General features: G+C 45.3%; 1 protein-coding gene and 1 long non-coding RNA gene across 4 annotated transcripts in view; one reads left to right on the forward strand and one right to left on the reverse strand.

Moving 5' to 3' along the window:
• The window catches only part of LOC310677773, a 207,748-nt gene that overhangs the window by 66,113 nt on the left and 114,276 nt on the right, over positions 1-27,359 (forward strand). The gene's annotated exons all lie outside the window — the stretch shown is intronic.
• The window catches only part of SCUBE1 (signal peptide, CUB domain and EGF like domain containing 1), a 194,684-nt gene continuing 167,395 nt past the window's right edge, over positions 71-27,359 (reverse strand). For all 3 annotated transcript variants that reach the window (XM_083440729.1, XM_083440728.1, XM_083440730.1), the window contains 14 exons: positions 23,005-23,121; positions 19,566-19,688; positions 17,832-17,951; positions 17,479-17,571; positions 15,085-15,204; positions 13,560-13,718; positions 11,590-11,796; positions 9,478-9,639; positions 7,456-7,623; positions 5,844-6,005; positions 4,329-4,526; positions 2,756-2,908; positions 958-1,037; positions 71-710 (listed from right to left, as the gene is read on the reverse strand). In XM_083440729.1, coding sequence (XP_083296855.1) covers positions 558-710; positions 958-1,037; positions 2,756-2,908; positions 4,329-4,526; positions 5,844-6,005; positions 7,456-7,623; positions 9,478-9,639; positions 11,590-11,796; positions 13,560-13,718; positions 15,085-15,204; positions 17,479-17,571; positions 17,832-17,951; positions 19,566-19,688; positions 23,005-23,121 — 2,015 coding nt within the window. In that variant the 3' untranslated portion in view covers positions 71-557. The remainder of the gene's footprint in view (positions 711-957; positions 1,038-2,755; positions 2,909-4,328; positions 4,527-5,843; positions 6,006-7,455; positions 7,624-9,477; positions 9,640-11,589; positions 11,797-13,559; positions 13,719-15,084; positions 15,205-17,478; positions 17,572-17,831; positions 17,952-19,565; positions 19,689-23,004; positions 23,122-27,359) is intronic.

Below are 27,359 nucleotides of genomic sequence, written 5' to 3' on the forward strand. Positions count from 1 at the left end.
ACCAATTTTACCCCTACCCTTCTTTGTATTTTTTGGTTTATACCTAGAACAAAGTCTCCACAACCACCAATGGGAAACAATGAAATTTAGATTTCCCCCATAAAATCTCACATATAAAGTTCAAGTGCAATTCAAAATCCAAGTATTAGTTTATACTACACACTCCTTTATATCGCAACTCTTCTTTGCAGGTAGTTTCTTTGACCAGGTTCCTTCCTTGCTTAGAAGAAATCATTTTTCTCTTCTAGAAAAGGTGTAGAGATACGTTCTCTAAAACAAATGCTTTTCAAGAATAAACTAGTGCAGGAATAAATCTGGATCTTCAACTGGGTGTATTCTGGAATCCAAAATGATTTCTTCTTTGAAGTAAAAAAAAAAAAATCCCATTCAAAATATTGGAGATTATAAAACATTATAGTTATTCTTCAATATACAATTTAAGATAAAGACTGCCAATGAGTCTTCAAAATAGCAAAAATGTTCCTACTGTTGAAGACAATACAATATTTGACAGGAACGCAACAGAACAATTTTTTCTTTTGAAAAGCACTAGGAATCTATTTGTATGGTCGTAGAAATCTGGAAACCTTTGATCTCAGTAGCTTTATAAATGATCTTGGAAACATCTCCTTTGATTCTTGCGCTGTGTACTTGAAATAGTTTTGAGGATGTGCCAATACATCAAAAAGCGCTTTGATCAGTTTCTTGTCCTGCGGGAGACAAGAGACAGAGATAGCAAGCAGGGACAGAGAAAAAGAAAGAGAAAGCAAAGGTATATTTTGCATGGCGCCCTCTGCTGAGCACATTGCCATTTTGTACTTCCCCTTTAGAAATTGCTTCTGGCTTCAAGATTCTGCTTGTTAGGAGTACTGCAATCACTTATGCACAGCGTTAGAGCTAAACAATGAAAGAAAAATAGCAGCTTGGACATTGCAATTTAAAGAAAAGGTTACTAACTTTTAAAATTTCTTGATGATTTTCTGATGCATATAGACGTCCATCTCTAACAATGTCTTCAATTAACTGTTGATAATCCTCTGAAAAGCAAGCAGCAAGAAGAACAAGTTAGCAAGTTAACCTGACAGAAAGTCTCTAGGGTCCAGGGACTAATGAGCAGCACTCAGCTCAAGTTCACAGAATGTTTTATATACAGTCAGACTATCTTATTATCCTGAACTAAATTGTGTCTCCTGATCAAGCCTCCTTATTTGGTTCAACTCAACCTAAACACGTTGGACACGAGGCAAAGCATATTAGCTGGTGGGTAAGGGAAATAACAGGCCAACCTTTTTATATACTCACATAACTATCCAGTTCAATGAGAACGTAAGGAGGTTGGGGGAAGAGAGAAAACGTGTATGCAAGGTTGTGGGTCAACTCAGAAAATCAAAGTTCTAGGTCAAAATCTCCTCTTTTGTGCAAGCTTCTCTGTTTTCCTTTTTTGGGATTAAATGTGGTTAGTGTTATGTTTAAATTAAGTTTATATTGAAGCATATTTTGCAAACCAGTTCTGTCACAGTCACAAGGAAGAGGTTGAATGCTTTCAATTTCCTCATCATGTCCAAATCAGGGAAACCAGGTAAAGTTGGGCTTATTCAACCAAGCCAGGATTGAACCATTGTTTATGATCGGGCTTGTTAACAAACCATAGTTTAATCAGAATTCTCCTACTTCAAACATAATGGGAATCTCTGATTAGCTTTCGGTCTCATCTTTGTAGCTGTGCCAAAGGAAAAAGAGGAGTACATGAACCTGAAACTCAACCCCATAATAAGAAACAGTGGTTTGGTGTTATATGAAAAAAAGGACCACTGAGATTTATCCAGATCATTTATTTATTATTTGTTAATTTTATATTCTGCCTTTCCACCAAATGCTGTTCAAGGTGGCTAACTACAATTTAAGTGGCTGGGATAGTTCAGTCAGCATGAGACTCTTAATTTCAGGGTTGTGGGTTCGAGCCCCATGTTGAGAAAATGATTCCTGCTCTGCAGGGGGTTGGACTAGATGACCCTTGTGATCCCTTCCAACACTACAATTCTATGATTCTAAAGTACAATACAACACAAAGTTTAAAAAACCAAGACAGGTAAAACATCAATAAAAAACAACAATCATTACATATTTACAAACCAGCTTATGGGCCAAAGGCATGTCTAACGGAAAATGTATTTGTGTGCTATAAAAAATAATCAGAGATGAGTCTAGTTGGGTCTTCTTTGGCAAGGAGTTCTTAACCCTGGGAGAAACCACCAGAAAGGTATTCTCAAGTTTCCACCCAACGTTTTGTATATATATAAAGGGGGGGGGGCATGTTTCTATGTAAATTGAGCCAATGTGTTGAATTTCATTTGCTTGCTATTAGAATTTATGACTTCACTATTAAAAGGTATGAAATCATTCCAATGCAGACCTAAGACCATTGAATCCAATCAATTCATACAATAACAACTTAACCAAAGCAAAAGTAGCTGAAAGGTTTTCAGTTGTTAGAAGAAGATATACCTATACCTTTATTAAATAATTATGTATATAGCAGCATGGAAGATAATTAACTATAATAAAAACAAATGAATAAAGAAAAATAAATACAATTGCTGAAAAATACTGGAACAAATCAGAAAGGAAAAAAAATGTTTGGCCAGCAAGATGTTTTGACAGCAGAGGAAAGCCCCCAAAAATATGCGATTAATTTTTATCCTCTGTACTACTTTCCTGCATGTATTGCAGAGATGAGAAAGGGCAGAAGCCTCACCATCATATGTTACATAGGGGACTTGGAATCCTTTGCCACTGTTTCCTTCATTTGATTTGAACTGAATCCACAACTTTCGTGACCTGGAGGTGAATGCTATCGGTCTTTCATAGGTCTGGCAAGTTTCATATGTAGTAATAGATGTGGGTGAAGCTGCAAAAGAAAAACAAACATATAGCAGATTTTTGGGGAAAGGGTTAAACACCAGGCATTCCAAACAGTACAATTTTCAGTAGAGGAACACGTGAATCTGCCTTGTACCGTTTGAGACCTTTTGGGTCTTTCCACCAGTACCATTAGCTCCAACTGGTAGCAGCTCTGAGGTCTCTCCCAGCTCTCCTCCTTGAGATCATTTTGGCTGGATGTGTTGGAGACTGAACCTTGGACTTTCTGCATATAGACACGTTCACTGTCACTGAGATGAGACCCTTCCCCAATTAGAGATTAGCTCTCTAACCCACAGCCCTGAAGCTGATAAAGGTTGTAGAACTGATGGCAGGCCAAAGGCACTGGTACACATAAGACCAGATGACACCAATAATGAATATGCTCAACCCATACAGAACAGTCTCCTGTTGCAGTAGATGGTCATCCCCCCCCCGCCCCCAATGCGCATGCCAATTGCTCAACTGACAGACAATTTTACATGCCCCTCTTGGGGGATCCATCTGGAGCTGGGGTTGGGCAATGGCAATGCTATGCTATGCTTAGTGCATGGCTGAAATGCTATGAATTAGCAGGGGAATTTGTAACCGATAGTTCAATCTGAAAAGTTCTCATGGAGGTAATGTGGCAAGAAACTGTTCCATGGAACACTCCGTTGGAATAGAAATCAGGAACAGCTGCCATTTTAAAATATAACTGTGTAAGAGTATGTCGTTTAAATAACATTCTCGACTGCACACTCCAATTTCCTGTCTGCAGAATTTACTGAGTTTAAATAGCAAATATCAGGGCCAGCTCTCCATGTAGTCAGTGAAACCAAGTTGCAAGCAGCCACCATGTAGCACTGAAATAGGTTCAATTCACTTCTGGCTTAGTTATGAATGTACATTCTCACTAGAGTCGTACCTTGGAAGTCGAACGGAATCCGTTCTGGAAGTCCGTTTGGCTTCCAAAACATTCGGAAACCAAAGCGCGGCTTCTGATTGGCTGCAGGAAGCGCCTGCAGCCAATTGGAAGCTGCGGAAGCTCCCGCTGGACGTTTGGCTTCCAAAAATAGTTCACAAACTGGAACACTCGCTTCCAAGTTTGAGGGTGTTCAGGAGCCGTCGGGACGGAGATACAGGACGATGAAGACAAGAACGAGCCGTCTTAAGAATAGCTTCTTCTCCAGAGTGATCTCGGCCCTGAATGGGAAGCCCAGACTTTGAAAGTCAACTAATCTCCCTTGCTGTATCATACTGTATTGTTTAAATTAGTGTTTTTATGGAGCAGTCAAGTAATTTTGTTGTCCCCGAAGGGGGCAATGACAATAAAGATATATTATTACTATTAAGAACTAAGCTATTCAAAAACCAAGGCATGACTGTACGTGTTTTCATGCCTTTTCTAGGACAGCAGAACAACTTACCACTTTTCCTCATTACTAAAACATCACCACACTCGTCTTCAATAGGAAGAAATATCTCAGGGACCACGATGAGAATCCGCCTCTTTGGGGGTGGGCTTATATTCCAAATACATTCAACATTTGCTGGGTAATCTCCAGGGTAGTTGGGAGACTCAATGTAGCCAGTGTAGTCTCCAAGTTCTCCACCACACTGTCGATCTACAGGGGAAGGAATGGTAAGAAACTGAGCTATGGACTCTGTGAGCTGCCTAATTAATTTTTCAATGCCCTATTTCTAAAATGGGAATTTTTATGACCTACCTCATAAGCTTGCTCTGAGAACGAAAAGGACGAAAATCGTAACTCATTTTGCATAACAAGAAGTGCCTCATAAATGATTATGAACAACAACTACAGCAACTTATCTGAGTGACTTCGTGATCTGGATCTCAAAAGTACAAATCTGCCTATGCTATCTTCTGAAAGCCTTTATCTTTCTGTGTCTAGATATACAGTGGTGCCTCGCAAGACAAAATTAATTTGTTCCGCGAGTTTTTTCGTTATGCGAGTTTTTCGTCTTGCGTAGCACCACTGCAGTTAAACACTGACAACGGCGGGGAGTGGTGGGGAGAAGCAGGACAGCTGCCGCAGCCGGTACCTCAGACTCACCCGCACGTTGTGGCCACCGTGCGACGCAGCTGCTGGAGGGCGGCGGGGCTCAGGAGCGCGACTCCAGGGAGAGAGAGGCGCTGGCGGTAATGGCTCTCTGAGGGGAGCGCGCGAGGGGGGTGGGCAGCGGCGTGAGGCACTAACTGTCAGCCGGAAGGTGAGAGGGAGCCGGAAGAGCCGTCAGCAGGAAGGTGGGAGGGAGCCGGAGGAGCGGGGAAGCGAGCGTGCGTGCGTGCAGTGACCGTCGCCATGACACGAGAGGCAGGGCCGTTTCGTCTAGGGAAGCAAGCCCTTAGGAAAATCCGTCTTGCGAAGCACCTCAGAAAACGAAAAACCCTTTCGTCTAGCGAGTTTTTCGTCTTCCGAGGCATTCGTCTTGCGGGGTACCACTGTAGATATATAGACAGGTAATCCACACGTATGCACAAAGAGGACTGCAATGTTTCAGTTTTAAACACTCCAGACTTCAGAGTAGGGGTCCACAAGTGGCATCCATCAGGCTAAATTGGGTCCTTCAGACTGCCATCAAGGGGCAGCAAGAGGGATGTGCCTTGAGATGTGCCAGCCGCCTACTCTGAAGGGGTTGGAGGCCATTCCTCAGTGCCTTCCAATAAAGCAAATTTCTGACCAGATATGTAGGTTGGTTAAAACTAGTGATCTGTTTAAATTCTGTGCTTTGCCCCTGTCATGTAGGGGCAGTTCCAAAAAAGCAGACTTTCAGGTTTCCTAAATTATGTGTGATTAGTGTGTCACCACACTGTAAAAAAAATAAAATCAAAATCTTCCAGACAATGACTATAACTATATGACAGGCTTAAGCACTGGCAGTTTATAGACTTCAGCTGTTCACAAGGAAATATGACTTACTTTTGCAGTGTGTAACATTCGTAGAGCCATCAAAATCAGTGCTGGTATTTCCAGGGCACGTGATGCAGTAGTTCTGACCAAATTCAGGCTGATAAGTTCCAACAGGACATCTGATACATCTGTGGGTTGTAGAGTTGTAGTAGTGGCCAGGAGAACAATGAACTGTGTAGTATAAAGGCACGTTATTTTTTTTAATATATTACCGGTGAAGACACAAAGAATGGATGACACACTAGACATGTTAGGGTACGACTACATGCTGCATGGGACGCGGGTGGCGCTGTGGGTAAAACCTCAGCGCCTAGGACTTGCCGATCGTATGGTCGGCGGTTCGAATCCCCACGGCGGGTTGAGCTCCCGTCTTTCGGTCCCAGCTACTGCCCACCTAGCAGTTCGAAAGCACCCCTAAGTGCAAGTAGATAAATAGGTACCGCTTTATAGCGGGAAGGTAAACGGCGTTCCGTGTGCTGCGCTGGTGCTGGCTCACCAGAGCAGCTTTGTCACGCTGGCCACGTGACCCGGAAGTGTCTCTGGACAGCGCTGGCCCCCGGCCTCTTAAGTGAGACGGGCGCACAACCCTAGAGTCGGACACGGGCAGGGGTACCTTTACCTTTTACATGCTGCATATAAGGAGCAGAGGGGTCTTGTCAAAAACAGCAGGACCATCTGAGTCCCCCCTGCCTGCCATGCAGCGCCTTAAGTCACAGCATCATTTGCAAGAAGAGTTTCCTGGCTAGCTGCTGGCAGTGAGCGCAGGGAGGAACAAACCAAAATGACACCTGGACACAAGGCAAGTGGAACTGCAGGTGCCGTTTTGACAAACTCCTTGCATTTCATGTGAATCCATCTGAACTAAAAGTTTTAGTCTTCTTACTTCTGTTGACCCATTTCTTTTTGGATGCTGCTTTTATAGAGTTGCCGTGGAGGAGTTAAGATAAGGGCAACCAGATAAGAGTATTGCTTAGGGAAGGAAACTAGCTCAGGCGGGGAGATGCTGCCTCAAAGATATAACAAGTGAACAATGCCTGTTTACTATCTAACACACTGAGTTTTAATATCCAGTCTGCTAATTTATTGTTGTAAATACGTTTCCTTCAACTTGAAAATAAAATCTTGTCTTATGCCTACAGGTTAACCCAGCTGTTACAGAGAAAACAGAGATTTTACCAGGAATGATTGGTGGCTGCAGAAGGTAGGCGATAAAGGCAGCAGTTTCATTCACCACAAAAGGTTACACAGAGGATTTTTTAAAATAATAAATATTATAGATAGATAGATGATAGATAGATAGATGATAGATAGATATAGTGACAGGAGTAATATTTTATATGTACTTTAATATGTTAGATTTTGAGAGGGATTAGTTGGAGGGAAATAAATTAAAAATGGTAGTGTGAAAGAAAAATGCTAGGTGGCATTAGGGCAAAACCCTCAAATAACATCTGTTTGTGTGTACAATGGGAAAGAGGGTCTAAAAAGAATTTTGACCAAATCCTGGGCATGAATTGAAGATAAAGGCCGGGGCAATGGCTATATGAGAAGGATGAGAAGCTCAAGAGGGACAGACTGAGCTCCCAGAAACCCAGCCGCCTATGTCAACTTTAAAACATACCTTTTGTTTCACAGTCCTGAAACGACATTGCGCCTTCGTATTTTGTCACCAGTCCCCCGCCACACGGAAAACAGAGGGTCCTTCCTGGTTCAGACTGATATGTGCCCAGGGGACATAGTCTACAAGGTTTAAAGCCATCAGAAGAAAAATATCCAGGAGAACACTGCCCTAGAAATTGAGAAGTTCTACTGTGTTATTACCTCTCTACGGAAATGCAAGAATATTTTTTTATCAGAAACATTTAGAAACGAAAGTTTTGCCTGCTCTTTCTTTGGTGTAAACTGGAAGTGGTCCTTTAGGATTAAGGGACTAGTCGAAGCTCTCAGATGAGAGATCAGCAACGCCAGTCACTCTCTGCTTACTTAAATCTATTAAGTGAGCAGTGCAGAGTCTGTGAATGTGTGGACTCTGCAGCTATTGAAACAGGGATGATCTAAACAAGGTTAAGCCCTTTTCAGCCTGACTCTGTGCACATATCCTTTAAAGAAAGGCTGAGGAACGTTTGGCCCTCCAGATGTTGTTGGACTCTAGTTCCATCAACCTTGGCCAGCATGGCCAGTGGTCAAAGATGACGGAAGCTGTGCTCCAACAGCACCTGCAAAGTCAAAGATTCCCCAGACATGCTCAAAAGTGAGTCCCATTGATTCCAATGGGACTCATTCCTAGGTAAATGTGCATATCATTGCAGCTGCAGGGTGCCATTGATTTCATTGCGACAGTTTTGCACATGCTTAATTGTTTCTCATCATGGGAGCCAACTCCTAGGGGCCAAGGTCCTTTTGCCCCCCTATAAAATATTTGAGGGGGCCAGGACTCCCCAAAGTTGATGGGCATTGCCATTCAAATGGAGTGTGTGTCTTGTGATTGATTATGCGGGGCGGGGCTTATCCCCCCCCCCCCAATATTTTATTCAAGTTGGCACTCCTGTTTCTCACTTACATGAATAGAATTTAAACATGCCCAATATGGGTTTGTTTTAATTATATTTATATGTCACTTCATATTCAGAAGTGTCCTAAAGCAATTTATAATTTAAAAAATACAAAATACATAAACAAAATCAATAAAACACTACAAATATGAAATAGTAAAAGTGTTCATCCAAAGAAATAGTAATCTAAAACCAGTAGCTACCAAAAGCTCAATCAGCAATGGTGCCCAGATTCCAGGAGAATAAAAACTTATTCACCTAGAGCCGGAAAGATGACAAAACTGGCACCAGGCAGGCTTCCCTGAGGAGAGCACTGCACAATCAGGAGGCCAGCACGGAAAAGGCCTTTTCTCGCATTGCCACCCTCCAAACATCTATTGGAGATGCAGATGAACTGATCTCATGAATGGGAATTTAGGATACAAAGTCCAAGGTGCAGAATGAATAGGACAAAAAAGTCCAACATCAGTGGGTCCTCTCAACATTTTATATATGTATAACAATAGATGCTGCCACTAAAATAGGTCTGTAGTAACTCCCTCAATAAAAAAAATGCCTCATAAACAGAGAGACAGGAAGACCCACCTTCTTGGCCCAGTTCATATCAGGTCAGACTAAAAGTGGGCTTACAATTAATCTTTTCCAGATTAATGACAAAATAGCCTGATTCCCAAGCTTTTTTGTGCACACAACATTGTAATTGCTCCCCATGCTTAGAGGGAAGTGGCAGTTTCACACGCCTTTTAATGTCGTCATGTTCTTGATTATGAGAGAAGTTTCTGGGAAGTCCCAGACTTGTCCCACACCGATTCTGAACATCAGATTATTTTCTCCATGGAAAGAGTTTGTCTGTCTGTATGGAGTAGCCTAAAGTGATGCAGCTCAAACACAGCTTTGCCACACCAGTGAAATGAGAACTAGGTTGGCAAGGCTACCCGAGAACACATCCCAGAATCTTCTGACCTGCTACTGTCTACCTGAAGTGAAATGGAACGCTGACAGTGGGGGGCACCACAGATTTCCTTCTCTCCCTGTTCTCAGCCTTGATACCCAACTCCTGCATGCAACACGTAGAATCAAAGTCAACTTGCCTCCACATTCTGACACATTCCGTGCACCTGCTACTCCCTGTCCATCATTGCTTGGGCAAGGTTCACAGGAAAGTTGACCTTCTGTGTCTTGGTATGTTCCTGGTGAGCAAGGAATGCACTGATTATGTTCTCCACTATAATAGGTGCCTGTGCTGCAGGTAACTGGGAAAATAAAAATGGAATCTATATTAAGTACCTTTATTCTAGTATTATGATTTGTCCTCACAGCACTACTAGGGAGGCCAACAAGACACTGCAATCTCTAGGCCAAACTCTTAGATGTTGTACAGTCACAAAGCATCACTACTAACACCAGAAGTAAGCTCTGAACATTCTTTCTTAAATTGCAATATGGCAGGTGAAGCATTTCAATAATGAGCTTGCAATGTGCTCCTTCCTGGTAAAATGCAAAGCCTCCCCAACCCTCTATACTGTTCTGCCTGCTAGTCCAGAGTTTGGACTCCTAGACCAGGCTTTCTTTTCTCCGAGCTTCCAGCCTCCATACCTTCGAAGGTTGTAACAGATTAAGTTTCTGGGCTTAGGCTTGTAGCATTTTACTGGGCTGCATCAATAGGAGTATAGCATCTAGATCAAGGGAAGTAATAGTGCCACTGTATTCTGCTCTGGTCAGACCTCACCTGGAGTACTGTGTCCAGTTCTGGGCACCACAGTTCAAGAAGGGTGTTGATAAGTTGGAACGGGTGCAGAGGAGGGCGACCAAAATGGTCAAAGGCCTGGAAACGATGCCTTATGAGGAACGGCTAAGGGAGCTGGGCATGTTTAGCCTGGAGAAGAGGAGGTTAAGGGGTGATATGAGACCCATGTTCAAATATATAAAAGGATGTCACATAGAGGAGGGAGAAAGGTTTTCTGCTGCTCCAGAGAAGCGGACACGGAGCAATGGATCCAAACTACAAGAAAGAAGATTCCACCTAAACATTAGGAAGAACTTCCTGACAGTAAGAGCTGTTCGACAGTGGAATTTGCTGCCAAGGAGTGTGGTGGAGTCTCCTTCTTTGGAGGTCTTTAAGCAGAGGCTTGACAACCATATGTCAGGAGTGCTCTGATGGTGTTTCCTGCTTGGCAGGGGGTTGGACTCGATGGCCCTTGTGGTCTCTTCCAACTCTATGATTCTATGATTCTATGTTCTACTGAGGCCTGGTGCTCAGGAACACATCACCAGAGGGGAGTTTCCCAGGCTGCTGAAAGCCTGGCAAGGCAACAGTAGCAGACAGAAGGGAGAAGGAGGACTTCATGCATGACTTCAACAGCAATGGCAGCTGGGAGGCCAGAGAACCAGCAACATCTGATGCCCATCTGCCTGGTAAGACCTACAGGAGTCAAGAAATGTCCCATTCAAGGAAGAGCATAGGAGAGAATGAAAACTTAGAAGTAAATTCTACCATGTAAACTGCCTTAAGAACTCTTTTGTTGGAACTAAGGTGCAAGACACTGGGTTGTATCCAATGTGGAACTTCCGTTTCCTCTCCAGCCACAACACACATACCCCAACATTTGTTCCAGACGCCCCAAACCTCCAGAGTTAGGGTACACAGGGGTGAGTGGGTGGAGCAGGCAGGAGAATAAGCTCTGTTGTTCACACTAAGTCCACTGTATAAGCAGAGCTGAAGGGCACTGACAAACTGGAACGTGTCCAGAGGAGGGCAACCAAAATGGTCAAAGGCCTGGAAACGATGCCTTATGAGGAACGGCTAAGGGAGCTGGGCATGTTTAGCCTGGGGAAGAGGAGGTTAAGGGGTGATATGATAGCCATGTTCAAATATATAAAAGGATGTCACATAGAGGAGGGAGAAAGGTTGTTTTCTGCTGCTCCAGAGAAGCGGACACGGAGCAATGGATCCAAACTACAAGAAAGAAGATTCCACCTAAACATTAGGAAGAACTTCCTGGCAGTAAGAGCTGTTTGACAGTGGAATTTGCTGCCAAGGAGTGTGGTGGAGTCTCCTTCTTTGGAGGTCTTTAAGCAGAGGCTTGACAACCATATGTCAGGAGTGCTCTGGTGGTGTTTCCTGCTTGGCAGCGGGTTGGACTCGATGGCCCTTGTGGTCTCTTCCAACTCTATGATTCTATGATCTATGACTTGGGTCTTACCGCATTTCCCATCCTGTTGCACTTGTCCTGTACTGCAGGCGTCATGTCCTTCAGCAACGACTTTCGCTGCTCTCTGAGCCACTTCATACTCTGTCCCCGAAAACTGAATGTAAAATTGCTGTTTGTTAATAGATTTCCTCAAGGTTTTGATTGCCGACTGTAGCTTTTGCTCCATCCTTTTCCTCAAACAGTCAACATTGCAGGTGTCTAAGTGGAGAAACGGGAAGGAAACCAAATCCAGATTTAGAACAGACACCCTAGTATGACTTGGGAGAAATAAACAGGCACAATAATTAAAGTATGTTAGATGTCTCTGCAGCAGCAATGGTTGGATTATCCTGATAAGGAAATACAGAAACACCATAAGGGGAGCCACTCCCAGAAATGTCTGACAAGGCTGAGTTTTGTCCATCTTGTTATATTATGTGACAAGTTCTGTGGGAGGCGGGAGTGGTCTGATGGTGTTTCCTGCTTGGCAGGGGGTTGGACTCGATGGCCCTTGTGGTCTCTTCCAACTCTATGATTCTATGATTCTATGAGGCTCCATGTGTGAATCAGGCTCAACTGTCAGATGATGAGACAAAATGATTTCTTATACCTTTTCCTGCAATGACGTCACAGGCCCTGCTAACTATGCCGACCTGAAATAAGAGGGGTGTGTGTGTGTGTGTGTGTGAGAAGAGATGGGGCCTTTTCAGCTCTGACGCCTGGTTTGTGGAACTTCATTCTTAGAGAGGCTAGCCTAGCATTGTCTTTTAGCCTCCCTTTGGTGCTGTTTAATTTAAAAAATGCCTAGGATTTAAAGCTGGTGCTTTGCCCATTTATACTTATTTATTATTGGACTATTAATAATTTGTAGCTGCGTTATTGCATTCATTTTTCTAATATCTTATGCTGAATGCTGCTCTGAGAGGTAAGATTTAAGAGTGGGTAATAGTTTAAATAAAGAAAGAATCTGTCACTGCAGCATCAGTAAGTTACAACCGCAGCAGCAATCATAAAGGAACACAAGAGTGGCATTTCTATTTAGAGCAGGGGCCTGCAAACTTTTTCAGCAGGGGGCCAGTCCATTGTCCCTCAGACCTTGTGGGGGGGGCTGGACTATATTTTTTTTTGGGGGGGGGGGGAATTATGCAATAGCCCCATAAGCCCCGGTGGCCTGCTCTTGTGAGTGGCAGGGGCTGGTGGCAGGACGATGAGCAGCGTGTGAAAGGGCTCTGGAGAGGGGCTGCTTAAAATGGCGGCCACTCGAGTGCTGCTGCTGCTTCTGGCACCAACAAAGCCCAGCCCCCTTCCTCCTCTAGGCAGGGCGGGGAGAAGCCAGGAGGAGGGAGGGAGGCGGTGGTGCCGCAGTGAGGGAGAGGGAGGGAGAGGGAAAGAACGTGTGCACTGGTGATCCACTCAGCGATTTCCGGACCGTCCGCAGGCCGGATCCAGAAGGCAATTGGGCCTGATCCAGCCCGTGGACCTTAGTTTGCGTACCCATGATTTAGAGTATGTAAATCTTGCCACAGAAAAGCACCATCTAGTGTGACCAAGGAGGAACAATTATAGATTTAGGAGGAGGCTTTATTCCCGGGGGGGGGGGGGGGTGTTACCAGGAGGCAAGGACCAGGTTTAGTCCTGCTCTCTCACCCATGTCCAACAGCAGACCCCTTTATTCCATAGAAGTCAAAGGTTGCCATCCATGATTAAGGGAAAACGAAAAGGGGAATAACGTTGCAGCTTGGGGCAAATCTCCATCCTAGAACCAGGATAGTTCATCCTTTACTATTGCAAAATGTTTGTAAAAAAAAAAGCATGCCACACAGTATATTATAAATAATAGTCGTAATCATCATAATAACATTGCATGTTTAGAGTGAATCTGCCACAGAAGTAATTCTTTTTTGTTGTTGCTAATGCATGAAGCAGGCAGGCAATTTTTTAAAAGTGCAACACATGCTAAACGGAGATGGTCTTTCGCAAACCTGAGACTTCTTCTGACTTCATCTCCATTTCAAACTCAGCTGTGATGTGGGAGACTTCCTTGGACGGCGATTTCCGGCCTCGGCGTTTCTTCTTAGAGGAGTCGCACTTGAGGTTCACAAAGGTTACCTGGCAGTTGTCTGTACAAGGGAACTGACCTCCTTTGCAAAACAGAAGCAACATGGAAAAGAAATCAAGGGGCAAAGCGGCACGGCTGCAGTTGCATCAGTAACACCTGCGCAGCAGAATCTTCATTATCAAAACCTCAGGTATCTGAAACGTCCACTTATTCAGTGAATGCCCCAAAAGAAGCTTTACGCCTACTACTAAAATAGAACTCAGCCTGGCAATATGGCTTGCTTTGCAGAGCCACTGTTCCTGAGCAGTGGCGTAGCGTGGGTTGTCAGCACCCGGGGCAAGGCAAGTAATTTGCCTCCCCCCCCCCGCTGCACTGTCCCTCCCCCAGATAGTCCCTCGCTCTCTCTCCGCACCGCACCGCACGCCTGGCACCCTCCCCTCCACAGTGGGCGGCGACCCGGCGGCTTGGATCGGATTCACACAGCCAGCACTGCAGTGAGAGAGAGTGAGTGAGCCAGGTAGGGGCAAAGAGCTGCGAGTGCGAGCGCGCCCCCCCCCCAGATGTTGCGCCCGGTGTGGCCGGCCCCCCCTGCACCCCCCACGCTACGCCACTGTTCCTGAGCTCCTCTGCTTCCAGCGGCCCAATGTCGAAAGAGGCGCTGGATTTAGGAGCAGCATTGCTTTCACTTGGGATATCCCGCCAGGTGAAGCTGCCATTACAATACTGGTCCTGGACGATGTATCAATACATTGCGCCAGCGGTATAACTAGCTGCTTGGGTGCCTGGTGTGGTGCGCGCGTCCTGCAGCCGGGGGCAGGGTGAGCCGCCCATGGGGGTGAGGCGAACCACCCCTGGGGGTGTGGTGTGCTGCGTGGAGTCTCTCCGCCGCCTGCCCCTCAGCTGTAGGGTGGCTGAGGGAGAGGCACTGGGCAGCCATAAGCCCCAGGCTGCCGTTTCATGCAGCACCCAACCTGCAGGCGCCGAAGCCACCACGTCACCCCCAGGAGAGACATGTGGCTTGGGCACGCTGCAGGCCCTGCGTTAAGTGCCGGCCCCTGCAGTGTGGCGCCCAGCGCCAGCCACGGTTCGTTACGTTTGTTGACTCAACTAAAAAATTTCGGGAGCCCAATTTTTAAAAACTCATATTTTTGTCATTTTGTCACCTGCCCTCAGTGATGACACCTGGGGCGTCCCACACTCCCCGCACCCCCTTTCTCCACCACTGCATTGCTCAGGGCTAATTACAGCCCCCTCCCCCAGCAATGACATATATTTAGTACCAACAAAACAAGCACTTGACATAGAAAATCATGGTAAATCACCAATCACATCCGAAAGGTGAAAAGCTGAGCTGCAAATGTAGCTCAAAAGCTACTGCCCATCCTCTTATTTATTTGCCGAATAGAGAAAAACCAGCACGGAATTTTCTGCTCATGGACCCCACATACCTATAACAGCCTGCTGATTTCCAACATCTTTAATTTTTTCTTTGCTGCGAGGTCTTAAGTGACATTTTGCATCCTTGATTTTAAAACGAGCTTTCTGCTTGATGGGTGGTACTAATATGTCTAGAGAAATAAAATTAAAAGTTTTCAGTCGTGCTGTATTTTTAAGATAACCTGAAGACAGGCCTGGATATTTAGTTTTTTGCAGATTAAACGAGATATAAGCTGCCTTGAATTACTTCACGGGTTTCCTACCACAGATAATGGAGTTAGAGAGACTGCTTTTCTGCATGAAGAATAATTCCTAGCTGGAGTACAATTAGATGCAGGGGATGTGAAAATGGAAGAGGGTTCTAAAAGAAGCCCAGCAGCGGAAAAATGCTCCACCTCTTCTGAAATATCAGAATAAATCAGAATATGGAAGACTGCAAAGACACCCGGGGAAGAGGGATTATTGGTTGTTGTTGTTCTTATTTTTACTATGTATTTTGTGGTTTTTTTATATTGTAAATTGATGTTATGAACTGCCTGAGATCTGCGAATGAAGGATGGTAGACACCTACATAAATAATAATACAGTAATAATAACCTTGGCTATGAGTCCTGGAAGACCAGTTTCCTGCCTTGCAGGCCTTTTATGTCCTTTTAAAATGTGGGTTTTTTTGGGGGGGGGGTTATTGGGTTGCTGTTTTTATTTTGACTATGTATTTTGTGGTTTTATATTTTGATTTTATTCTGTGAACTGCCCTGAGACCTCCTGGTATAGGGCGGTATATTAATTCAATAAATAATAACAATAATTTTCCCACTTGGCTTGGGTGGGCCTTGACTCCAGCTACAAAATATCAGGCTGCTAAACAGACTCTTCGACTGGGGCGTTGCTTAGTGGAGTTTGTTGCTGTTATTAATGTTATGTGGGAATTGTCCAATTTGCTTGTGTACCTTTTGATGTTCTATTTATAGCTTATGACTACCGTTGTAATTATGTGAATCTTTCCATGTTGTAAGCTGCCTTGAGCATCGTTTCAACTAATAAAATGGTGATGGTGAAGATGGTGATGAAGAGCCCTTTTCCTCCGTCTCAGATCACATGGGGAAATGCAGCCAAAGTTGATAGCAAGGGTGAGGAGGGCTGGGAGCCAGAAGGGGAATCCTGGAGGCTAAGAAACTTTTCAAGCCAGTGGTTCCCATCCTATCTGTATAATTACAGTGGTACCTCAGGTTAACCATATATAAGATAAGATAAAACTTTATTCGCATTAGCCAATGGCCACAGCAACAGTAAAACATTACAGTATACGCAGAATAGGAAATATGATATAAGAGCACAAGTCCTGAATCAGCCGTCAGTTAGTGGCCCTTATTCTGACTGCCCCTGCTATGAACCTAGCCACCTTTGCTGCTATCTGCTCATCTTGATCTGATGGAAGGAAGGACATTGTGGCAGTGGTTGAGCACCCTGGGATGGTTAGTATGAGTGGCGTGATGATGAGATACAAGAAAGTAGCTACAGTGGTACCTAGGGTTAAGAACTTAATTCGTTCCGGAGGTCCGTTCTTAACCTGAGACTGTTCTTAACCTGAAGCACCACTTTAGCTAATGGGGCCTCCTGCTGCTGCCGCGCCGCCGGAGCATGATTTCTGTTCTCATCCTGAAGCAAAGTTCTTAACCTGAGGTAATATTTCTGGGTTAGCGAAGTCTGTAACCTGAAGCGTATGTAACCTGAAGCGTATGTAACCTGAAGCGTTTGTAACCCAAGGTACCACTGTACACATAATGGAAGAAGATATAATAGTGCCACTGTATTCTGCTCTGGTCAGACCTCACCTGTCCAGTTCTGGGCACCACAGTTCAAGAAGGACACTGACAAACTGGAACGTGTCCAGAGGAGGGCAACCAAAATGGTCAAAGGCCTGGAAACGATGCCTTATGAGGAACGGCTAAGGGAGCTGGGCATGTTTAGCCTAGAGAAGAGGAGGTTAAGGGGCGATATAATAGCCATGTTCAAATATATAAAAGGATGTCACATAGAGGAGGGAGAAAGGTTGTTTTCTGCTGCTCCAGAGAAGCGGACACGGAGCAATGGATCCAAACTACAAGAAAGAAGATTCCACCTAAACATCAGGAAGAACTTCCTGACAGTAAGAGCTGTTTGACAGTGGAATTTGCTGCCAAGGAGTGTGGTGGAGTCTCCTTCTTTGGAGGTCTTTAAGCAGAGGCTTGACAACCATATGTCAGGAGTGCTCTGATGGTGTTTCCTGCTTGGCAGGGAGTTGGACTCGATGACCCTTGTGGTCTCTTCCAACTCTATGATTCTATGATATAAATAAGATCCTATCAGGACAATGGGTGTTTGGGAATTACATCTATCACCAGATTCTATGGAGTAACACTTACCTGCACAGCTAGGAAGAGTGCTATTGCGTTTCTGAAGCGACTTGCCTTGCTGCCCTGGCACTCCACAGCTTACTGAATAACTATTCTCTGTGTCTGAGGAAAAGAAAAGAAGAACACACCACAAAATATGCTGAGATGGTGGAAGGCCTTTTATTTATTGATTGATGGGCATTACCACCCAAACAGCACCTTGATCAATTATGTGGGTGGGACTTATCTGTTGTTTTCCCATGCAAATAAATACTAACCTAAAAAGACCTTCCTTCAGCATATTTTTATTTTTTTGCCTTCTTTGGACTTCAATAAAGCCAGGAATGGAATTTAAGAAAAACAATATGCTCTTTAATACCAACCTGGGACAAAAAGCGTATTGGATGGACATGATAAGAAACAGCTTTCCATCCCTCCCAATTTGCTGCAGACCAACTGGGCCTTTGGAGGTGGCTTGGCATTTGGAAGGCATTTCACCATCTCTGAGGAAGAAGAAACAGGAAATCACTGGTTCAGATAACGTCTGAGGGATCCTCCAGTTAAGCTCATTCATTTTTCAGACTGGAGTGGGAAGCAGAGGAAGGGATAAGCTGAGGGTGCATGTAAGCCTGAGGCCTTCGCTTGAGGGCTGGGACGATCTCCTCCTCCATAAAGCCACCTCATAAATACAAAAATTAATGTTGAAGCCAATCAGCCCTGGATACAAGATGGTATAACACATATCCATTTCAAATCTTAACACATGTGTGCATTAAAAAGTGATATGCATTTTTGAGAACCAACCAGAAGCTGTCAGCTGTATCCTCAGGCAATGGAATTTAATAGACACAAACTGATACAGGGTATTAAAGCTACTTAAAATTCTGAATGTTTTCATTATCCTTTTCAACTCTGCAATTGGTTTCAAGTTTGACACAAACTCTTAACCAAGTCTTACCCAACAATGTATTAAGGACCCTAAAACATCTTTTGTGGGATGATATAAACATCTTTTCCATCTGCTCCATGAGCTTTCTAGCAATACTTCTGCTAAAATCAGAGTAGGACTCTCAGGCTCTTTTGACAAATACAATTCCAATAAAAGAAGGAGTTAAACAAAAATGCAGTCTGATTCCCATGTGCTTCAACCTTTTTCTCACAGCTATAATTCTAAGGCTGAATCTCTACAACTAGACCTCCTAAGACTTCTGTTCTTTTATATACAGACAATATGGTTCTTGTTTTACACAGTTAGGTCTAGAAAGACAACTGTCTAGGCTTGGAGATTACTGTACAGTCAGAGAACTAAAATTACCATATATTTCCACGTATAAAACAACTCCTATTTTTTTGAAACCAAAATTAAGAAAACAAAACCCTAAAACAGAAGTGAAAATCTGGACAATGGGGGGGGGGGGAGAGCAGAAAGTTGTTGAGCTTTTTTTTGAGTGAGATCGCCCTCAAACTAGGCTGGGCCATGCCGTCAAGCCAACCAAGCCGAGGAAAAAAAAGGAGAGAAGGAGAGACAGCTCTTGCCGGGGGCTGTGGGAGGCCATCCAGTCTCCACTGGACTCTTCACTCAATCCGCCACAGCCTGTCTTCACACGCAGGGGAAGTCCCTAACTCACTGAGGGTTAATTAACTATTTAAACAAGTAGTAGGCTCCTCAGAAATATCTTTCTCAAATTGTGTTATCTAAAATTACAGAATTGCAAGGACTGGGTTTCCTAATCAGGGCAACATTACACCTGTTGCCCTTGGAGTTTTCTGACATGCAATTTTATATATTTAATATATCAATAAGCTGCTCATCAGTGAAAGAAGAGGAAGAGTTTGGATTTGATATCCCACCTTTCACTCCCTTTAAGGAGTCTCAAAGCAGCTAACATTCTCCTTTCCCTTCCTCCCCCACAACAAACACTCTGTGAGGTGAGTGGGGCTGAGAGACTTCAGAGAAATGTGACTGGCCCAAGGTCACCCAGCAGCTGCAGGTGGAGGAACGGAGACGCGAACCCGGTTCCCCAGATTATGAGTCTACCGCTCTAAACCACTACACCACACTGGCTCTCAAGAAGTGAAAAAAAGAGGGAGGTGCCCTGTTCCAAAATGTTACCTACCAATACAATCCTTTTTATTCCAGTGTAGCTTCTTCCCCGACGGACATACACATTCGTAACTTCCCATGGTATTAAGGCACCCATAGTCACAGCTCCCATTACTGATGCTGCATTCATCAATATCTGAAAGTACATTCAAATGAATTAGTGTTGCACTGTAAGTAAATACTATCAGGTGTGATTACTCCTTCCTGTTGTCTGTCCACCAGAACTGCTTTAAGTTAGATTATTATTTTCCTGATTCCATGTTCATTCTTTTTGTGGACTCCAGAGTTGGTGCAATAGTAATTGTGGGCCATGCCTATTTTTCTGTCTCCCTCCAATCCTTGCAAAATCTAAGACCTGACACCTGGGCACTTCTCTGCTGAATGACCCACATTTTCCCTCACAAATGGCAAGGACGCTTGTAGAACTGAATGAGAGTTCTGTGGCTTTTCTGCTGACAGAATGAGAGACTGGTAAGGCCTTAATGGGGGGGGCATGACATTGCGTAGAAAGAAAATGAAGACTAGTCAAGAAACTGACCTGCAACAGCTTACGCCTCAAGGAATCACAGCATCATAGAACTGTGCAGTTGGAAGGAGCCCCCGGGGTCATCTAGTCCAACCCCCTGCAATGTAGGAATCTCAACTAAAGCATCCCTGACAGATGGCCACTCAACCTCGGCTTAAAAACCTCCAGGGAAGGAGAGCCCACCACCTCCTGAGGGGATCCGTCCTACTGTCAAACAGCTTTTACTGTCAGAAAGGTATTCTAAACCCTGGCTGCTAGTAGAAGACAGCTTTCATTAAAGGTTTAAACTGTAGTTTAATCCAAAGTCTAAAGAGCTGTCAGTACAGATTTTGGAAGCAGGGTATCAGGTGGGGAAGTGGTTGCTCATGACTCTGGCCTGTCGTTTGCAGGTTTTTATTGGTGCAAACTACAGTGGTGCCCCACAAGACGAATGCCTCGCAAGACGGAAAACCCGCTAGACGAAAGGGTTTTCCATTTTGGAGGCGCTTCGCAATACGAATTTGCTATGGGCTTGCTTCGCAAGACGAAAATGTCTTGCGATTCCTGGGGTGTTTTTTTCGCTCTCCACCCCCTTTTTCAAAGGCACTAAGCTGCTAATAGCCTTTTAGCAGCTAATCCGCTAATCCCTTAAGGCTTTAATAGCCGCTAATAGCCGCTAAACCGCTAATAGCGCTAATCCGCTTATGGGGTTGCTTCGCAAGACGAAAAAACCGCTAGACGAAGAGACTCACGGAACGGATTCTTTTCGTCTTGCGAGGCACCACTGTATTTACAGTGCAGAATCCCAAAGTTCATGTCTGTCTTAGTCACCTGCAGATTCCGGGAGTGCCCCCTTCTGGTTTCTCCCCCAGCATAAGAACTTAAGACACCCCAAATCTCTACCTCCCCTCCTTACGGGCGACAGAAACGGCATGTGTGCCTCCTGGCCGGCCGGGCTAGGGGAGGTGCTTGGGCTCTCAGTAGCATCTTCCAGCCTTCCCTTTACTTGACTACTCCCTTCCGCCTCTGCTCCACTGGAGGTGTGGCTTTCTCTACCACCGGACGAGGAGCTGAGAAATGCTGGAGGCTCTCTGTATCCCCCCGCCTGCTTCCCCCGTTCCCGATGGCAGTCCCCTGACCCAGGGCAACAATAACTCACAAGGTACCAGTGAAGTTAACTCTCTGTTCAAAGAAACAAAACAGCTCAGGCCTAGTCAGCACAGCAACTCTTCCCAGTAGGTCTTGCCCCAATGAGGCTCCTTCCCAAGCCACCTGAGGACTCAGCTATGTTAGTAAAGAAAAAAGCATTTTACAGTGGTACCTCGGGTTACGTTACCTTTGGGCAACATAACTTTCGGGTTGCGAACGTGGCAAACCCGGAAGTGTATACTTCTGGGTTTTGCTGCACGCTTTGCGCGTGCGCAGAAGCGCTCTATTGCGCCACATGCATGCGCAGAAGCAGCGCCTCTTGCTGCAGACTTTTCAGGTTGCGCATGGACCCCCAGAACTAATTAAGTTCGTATCCGGAGGTTCCAGTGCATAGGTGTTATTACACTGTGACACCAGATGGCACTGTGGAGTTCCATCTTTCGCCAACGACACGTTTTCCTGAAACGCATTTTTGATGTGTCTAGATCCAGCCTGAGTCTCTGACACCTTGTCTATCTCTGCTCTGCCCGCTTCATACCTCAGACCAGGAAGGAAGGGAGATGGTCACAGCAGGACAAGGAGATTCCCTGGATTCTTCAGCAGCCTCCTTCATCTCTGCCTATTGGCCCCACTCCTCTCCGGCCTCTGATTCTGCACTACTCTCTGCCATAGACTCTTCCTGCCCACTAAACCCTGTTGCCTCTTCTGCTTCTGACACCTCTTCCTCCCAATCTGCTCCCTCTGACCACTCATCACTGTCCCACCACCAGTCCCTGGGTTCTGAGCCTTCTTCCCCACTCCTCTGCGTCCAGCCAGCCCATGACAGCTGCATGCAGAGCTCAGTTGTGTGTGATTTGAATTTGCCCTTTGCCTCTAAGGCCGACTTCCCCCTGGCCTACTTAAAGCAGTGCTAAGGGAAAGAGGACAGAAGCCCAGTATGCTGTTGGCCTACCCTCTAAGTCAACAACAGACCAGGAGCTGCGTCCCTATAATTAAGGGTGATCAAGACAAGAATCACACCATGCCCACAGATATGAATCTCTAGTTCCAGAACTTATATTCTGCTTTGCATCAACGCTGGAGGCCCTGTTGGGCACCAGAGATGATGGGTTCTCTTCCTAGTTTGGCCTGCTCTCCTTAGATCAGGCAGATTACCTTGCTGAGACACTGAAGGTGGAAGAAACGAGAAGCATTGTTAAGCGAATAAAGAAGGGGCAGGTGCCAGGTCCAGATGGTTTCCCAGTCACAAAATCTCAGAATTGTAGAGTTGGAAGGGGTCATCTAGTCCAACTCCCTGCAATTCAGGAATCTCAACTAAAGCATCCATCGCAGGTGGCCATCCAACTTGTAGGAGAAAGCTCCTGCAGCCAATCAGAAGCCGTGGAAGCCCCATTGGATGTTCGGGTTCCAAAAGAACCAGAACAATCACTTGTGGGTTTGCGGCGTTCAGGAGCCAAAACGTATGAGTTCCAGGGCGTTCGGAATCCAAAGTAGGACTGTACTGCATTGCAGGGAGTAGGACTAGATCAGGCACAGCCAAACTTGTCCCTCCAGATGTTTTGGGACTACAACTCCCATCATCCCTAGCTAACAGGACCAGCAGTCAGGGATGATGGGAATGGTAGTCCCCAAACATCTGGAGGGCCAAGTTTGGCCATGCCTGGGCTAGATGACCCTCAGGGTCCCTTCCAACTCTGCAAATTTATGATTCTGTAATCCCTCTTAACTCTGCAATTCTAAAGCCTTATGGAGAGATGTCACTAAGCAAAGAATGAAAAATGAATCAAACTCTCCAAACCTCCGCAGTGTGTCATTCCATATAACGTGTAGCCTTTATGACACAGGCATTCAAAACTCCCAGGGTAGTTGATACAGGTGTGGTCGCAGGTCCTTTCGAAGGAGCATTCATCTATATCTTGATTTGGAACAGAAGGGGGAGATGATGAGAGAAACTGTGCATTTGACATCTAAGTTCAAAATAATCAACGTACCTCAATAACCTATCCATAAGGATCAATACAAGTCGAGGACAAGACAGGCAACACAGTTTTTTGCTGCCTACAGGGAAAGCTTGCACATGCCTCCCGCAGGCCAACCAATAGTGCGTGTTTTGCCTTTGCATTCCCAGCTATGAAAAAGCTCACATGAAACAGTCCTTAGTTACCGTATTTTTTGCTCTATAAGACTCACTTTTTCCCTCCTAAAAAGTAAGGGGACATGTGTGTGTGTGTCTTATGGAGCAAATGCAGGCTGCGCAGCTATCCCAGAAGCCAGAACAGCAAGAGAGATTGCTGCTTTCACTGCGCAGCCATCCCTCTTGCTGTTCTGGCTTCTGAGATTCAGATTTTTTTTTTCATGTTTTCCTCCTCCAAAAACTAGGTGCGTCTTGTGGTCTGGTGAGTCTTATAGAGTGAAAAATACGGTAATTACAAAGCTGAAACAATGTCTTCCTGCTGCAATCCCCATTTTGCCCACAGGGTGTCACCACTGAATTTCAGTGTATCAGGCGGCAGTTTGCAATTGTGGGTTTCAGAAGGAGAACTGAATTTCTCTCTCCTTTGCAATAGTCCTCCCTAAGGCAATCCCACGGCCCGGATGCATTCAGGGCACTGATATTATAAATTGTGCTGTTCAATGTGTCTCACCCACATTCTGAATTTCTGGTTTACTCAATTTTATATGCTTTTGTGTGCATATGATTTTGTGCATTTTATTGGTTTTAGATTTCGTTTGAATGATATGTGGTTTTTCAAATTGTACACTGCTTAGAGATTTATGCTAATAACTAAATAAATAAGTCCCAAACACTTTTGAGTATTAATATGCCCTTTATAAGCTATGATCTTCTGGCAGACATTCCACACCTACAAAAATATCAATAGCATCACTGCTATATTTATTACGTGAGCAAAATAATAACATTAACTGCATGTCACACACACTAAAATGAAAATTTTAATTAGTGTATATAGCTTCAAATAAAATTGGTCTTTTCAGCATTATTATTGATTAGTCATTAGTATTTATTCCACTTATTAGTCACTCTTCTTTTTTTTTTACAAAAAAGTCTCAATGTGACTTACAAAAAAAGGAGCTGTAAGAATTTACATAAATTACTGTGGAATAATGCTACATAATGATGACTCCGATGCACGGAAGTCTCAGGAATCTTAAAAATTAGATTTATAGCTTCCATTGATACTGATGTATATAATGTCTGCACAGGAGATTTTAGAGTTGACATTGTGCAAAGTGTCACACAAGGCATTGGTGCACAAGGTTTAACCATCACAGAGAACATCTTTTGCAAGCAGAAAGCACCTGTTGGATTCTGGTCACGAAGAGTCGGAAACGACTAAACAAACAAACAAAGTGCACAAATACTAGGTCAAAAGCATCTTGCAGAATACCCTCGCAACAGAACAGGAGACTGGAGGGCCCCAGGTACGGCTATGCAGAAAATGCAGAACACCAGGTAATCTGCCCTCTACGGAATCACCAGCCCGTTGTGAAATTCAGCACTGGCCATAGAAAAGAGAAAACTATTTCAGCCACTTGTTCTGCAGAAAAGGAAGCTTCTTGTGTGGGAATAGAAAGACACTGGACTCTCTCTTCCAGCCCTCTTCAGATACACGCTCTCAGTCAACTGCTGATTTCAAGCAGCTCTTTGATTTAGTCGGGAATTTGATTGTCACTTTATAACGCTGCTAGGCTCCCCTCTCTCCTCGTTTACCCTGCTTAAGTTCTGCAAACAACAGGGCTCAAGTTATCATGCTCCTGGTATGCAAGGACTGCCGGTGTATTTGACTTCACCAAAGTTACTAGAAGGGATGTTCGGCAGTTGCTGAACATTTATTTGTGCAATCTGCTAATCCTGGGCAAAAAGAATTTGAACAAACATGTTGTATGGCATAAGAGGTGGGTAGTCTATGGTGGTAAATGACAAGGGTGGCTTTAAGACAACATTTGTGGCCTATGTCCAGGATCTTTGACTAAGTGATCCTGTTAGATCTTACTGGAGCCTTTGCCTCCAGTTTGGCAAGCAGCAACCACGCACCACCAGGGGCATGGCTGGAGACCCTAAAGGTACCCCTCACTCTGGGGTTGCGCGCTGATCTCACTCTATAGGCCGAGGGAGCCGGCATTTGTCTGCAGACAGCTTCCGGGTCATGTGGCCAGCATGACTAAGCTGCTTCTGAAGAACCAGAGCAGCGCACGGAAACGCCGTTTACCTTCCCGACGGAGCAGTACCTATTTACCGTATTTTTCGCCCTATAAGATGCACTTTCCCCCCTCCAAAAATGGAGGGGAAATGTGTGTGCATCCTATGGGGCGAATGCAGGCTTTTTGCTGAAGCTTGGAGAGCGAGAGGGGCCGGTGCGCACCGACCCCTCTCTCTTTCCAGGCTTCAGGAAGCTATCCATAAGCCTGGGAAGCCCGCGGGAGTTCCCACAGGGCTCCCCAGGCTGCGGATAGCAGCCTGCTTGCCCGGAGCGCGGGGCGCCCTGAAGCAGAGTGCCCCGCCCTTCGGGAAGCTATCCGCAGCCTGGGGAGCCCTGCGGGAGTTCCCGCGGCTGGGGGGGGGGAATAATTTTTTTTCTTTATTCCCCCCCCCCCAAAAAAACTAGGTACGTCCTATGGGCCGGTGCATCCTATAGGGCAAAAAATACGGTATCTACTTGCACTTTGACGTGCTTTCGAACTGCTAGGTTGGCAGAAGCAGGGACCGAGCAACGGGAGCTCACCCCGTCGTGGGGATTCGAACCACTGACCTTCTGATCGGCAAGCCCTAAGCTCTGTGGTTTAGACCACAGTGCAACCTGCATCCCTGTTGGAGACCCTGTTACTAAATGGTATTATCCAGTCTATGACAAAAGCGCATCTAGGAGAGGTATTACTTCTGATGGGGTGTGTGAAGGTTCTGAAAGGAGTCAGTTCAGAGCATAGAATGAGCCTATTTGCGTTGGGGGGAAAGTGCTGCCCATCATATCCCATGCTAGCTTTCACAAAGCACTCTGGAGCATCTGTGGCTACAAGCAAGTGCTCTAAGCGTTGTGTTTCCCAACATGCCCCTCCTCTGCCCTGAGATGATGATGATGATGATGATAATAATAATAATAATAATAATAATAATAATAATAATAATAATTTCTTATTTATACCCCGCCCATCTGGCTGGGCCTCACCTGCCACTCCGGGCGGCTTCCAACAAAACAGCACAATACAATAGTCCTTCAGATATTAAAAGCTTCCCTAAACAGGGCTGCCTTCACATGTCCCCTTAAAGTCTGGTAGTCGTTTTTTCCTTTGACATCTGATGGGAGGGCGTTCCACAGGGCGGGCGCCACTACCGAGAAGGCCCTCTGCCTGGTTCCCTGTAACTTCGCTTCTCGCAGTGAGGGAACCACCAGAAGGCCCTCGGCACCGGACCTCAGTGTCCGGGTAGAACGATGGGGGTGGAGACGCTCCTTCAGGTATACTGGACCGAGGCTGTGTAGGGCTTTAAAAGTCAGCACCAACACTTTGAATTGTGCTCGAAAACGTACTGGGAGCCAATGCAGATCTCTCAGAACCGGCGTTATGTGGTCCCGGCGGCCACTCCCAATCACCAGTCTAGCTGCTGCATTCTGGATTAATTGCAGTTTCCGGGTCACCTTCAAAGGTAGCCCCACGTAGAGCGCGTTGCAGTAGTCCAAGCGGGAGATAACCAGAGCATGCACCACTCTGGCGAGACAGTCTGCGGGCAGATAGGGTCTCAGCCTGTGTACCAGATGGAGCTGGTAAACAGCTGCCCTGGACACAGAATTGACCTGCGCCTCCATGGACAGCAGTGAGTCCAGAATGACTCCCAGGCTGCGCACCTGGTCCTTCAGGGGCACAGTTACCCCATTCAGGACCAGTGAGTCCTCCACACCTGCCCACCTCCTATCCCCCCAAAACAGTACTTCTATCTTATCAGGATTCAACCTCAATCTGTTAGCCGTCATCCATCCTCCAACCACCTCCAGACACTCACACAGGACCTTCACCGCCTTCACTGGTTCTGATTTAAAAGAGAGGTAGAGCTGGGTATCATCCGCATACTGATGAACACCCAGCCCAAACCACCTGATGATCTCTCCCAGCGGCTGCATGTAGATGTTGAAAAGCATG

Source organism: Podarcis tiliguerta, assembly GCF_965153285.1.
Source record: "Podarcis tiliguerta genome assembly, chromosome: 5".
NCBI classification, from domain to species: domain Eukaryota; kingdom Metazoa; phylum Chordata; class Lepidosauria; order Squamata; family Lacertidae; genus Podarcis; species Podarcis tiliguerta.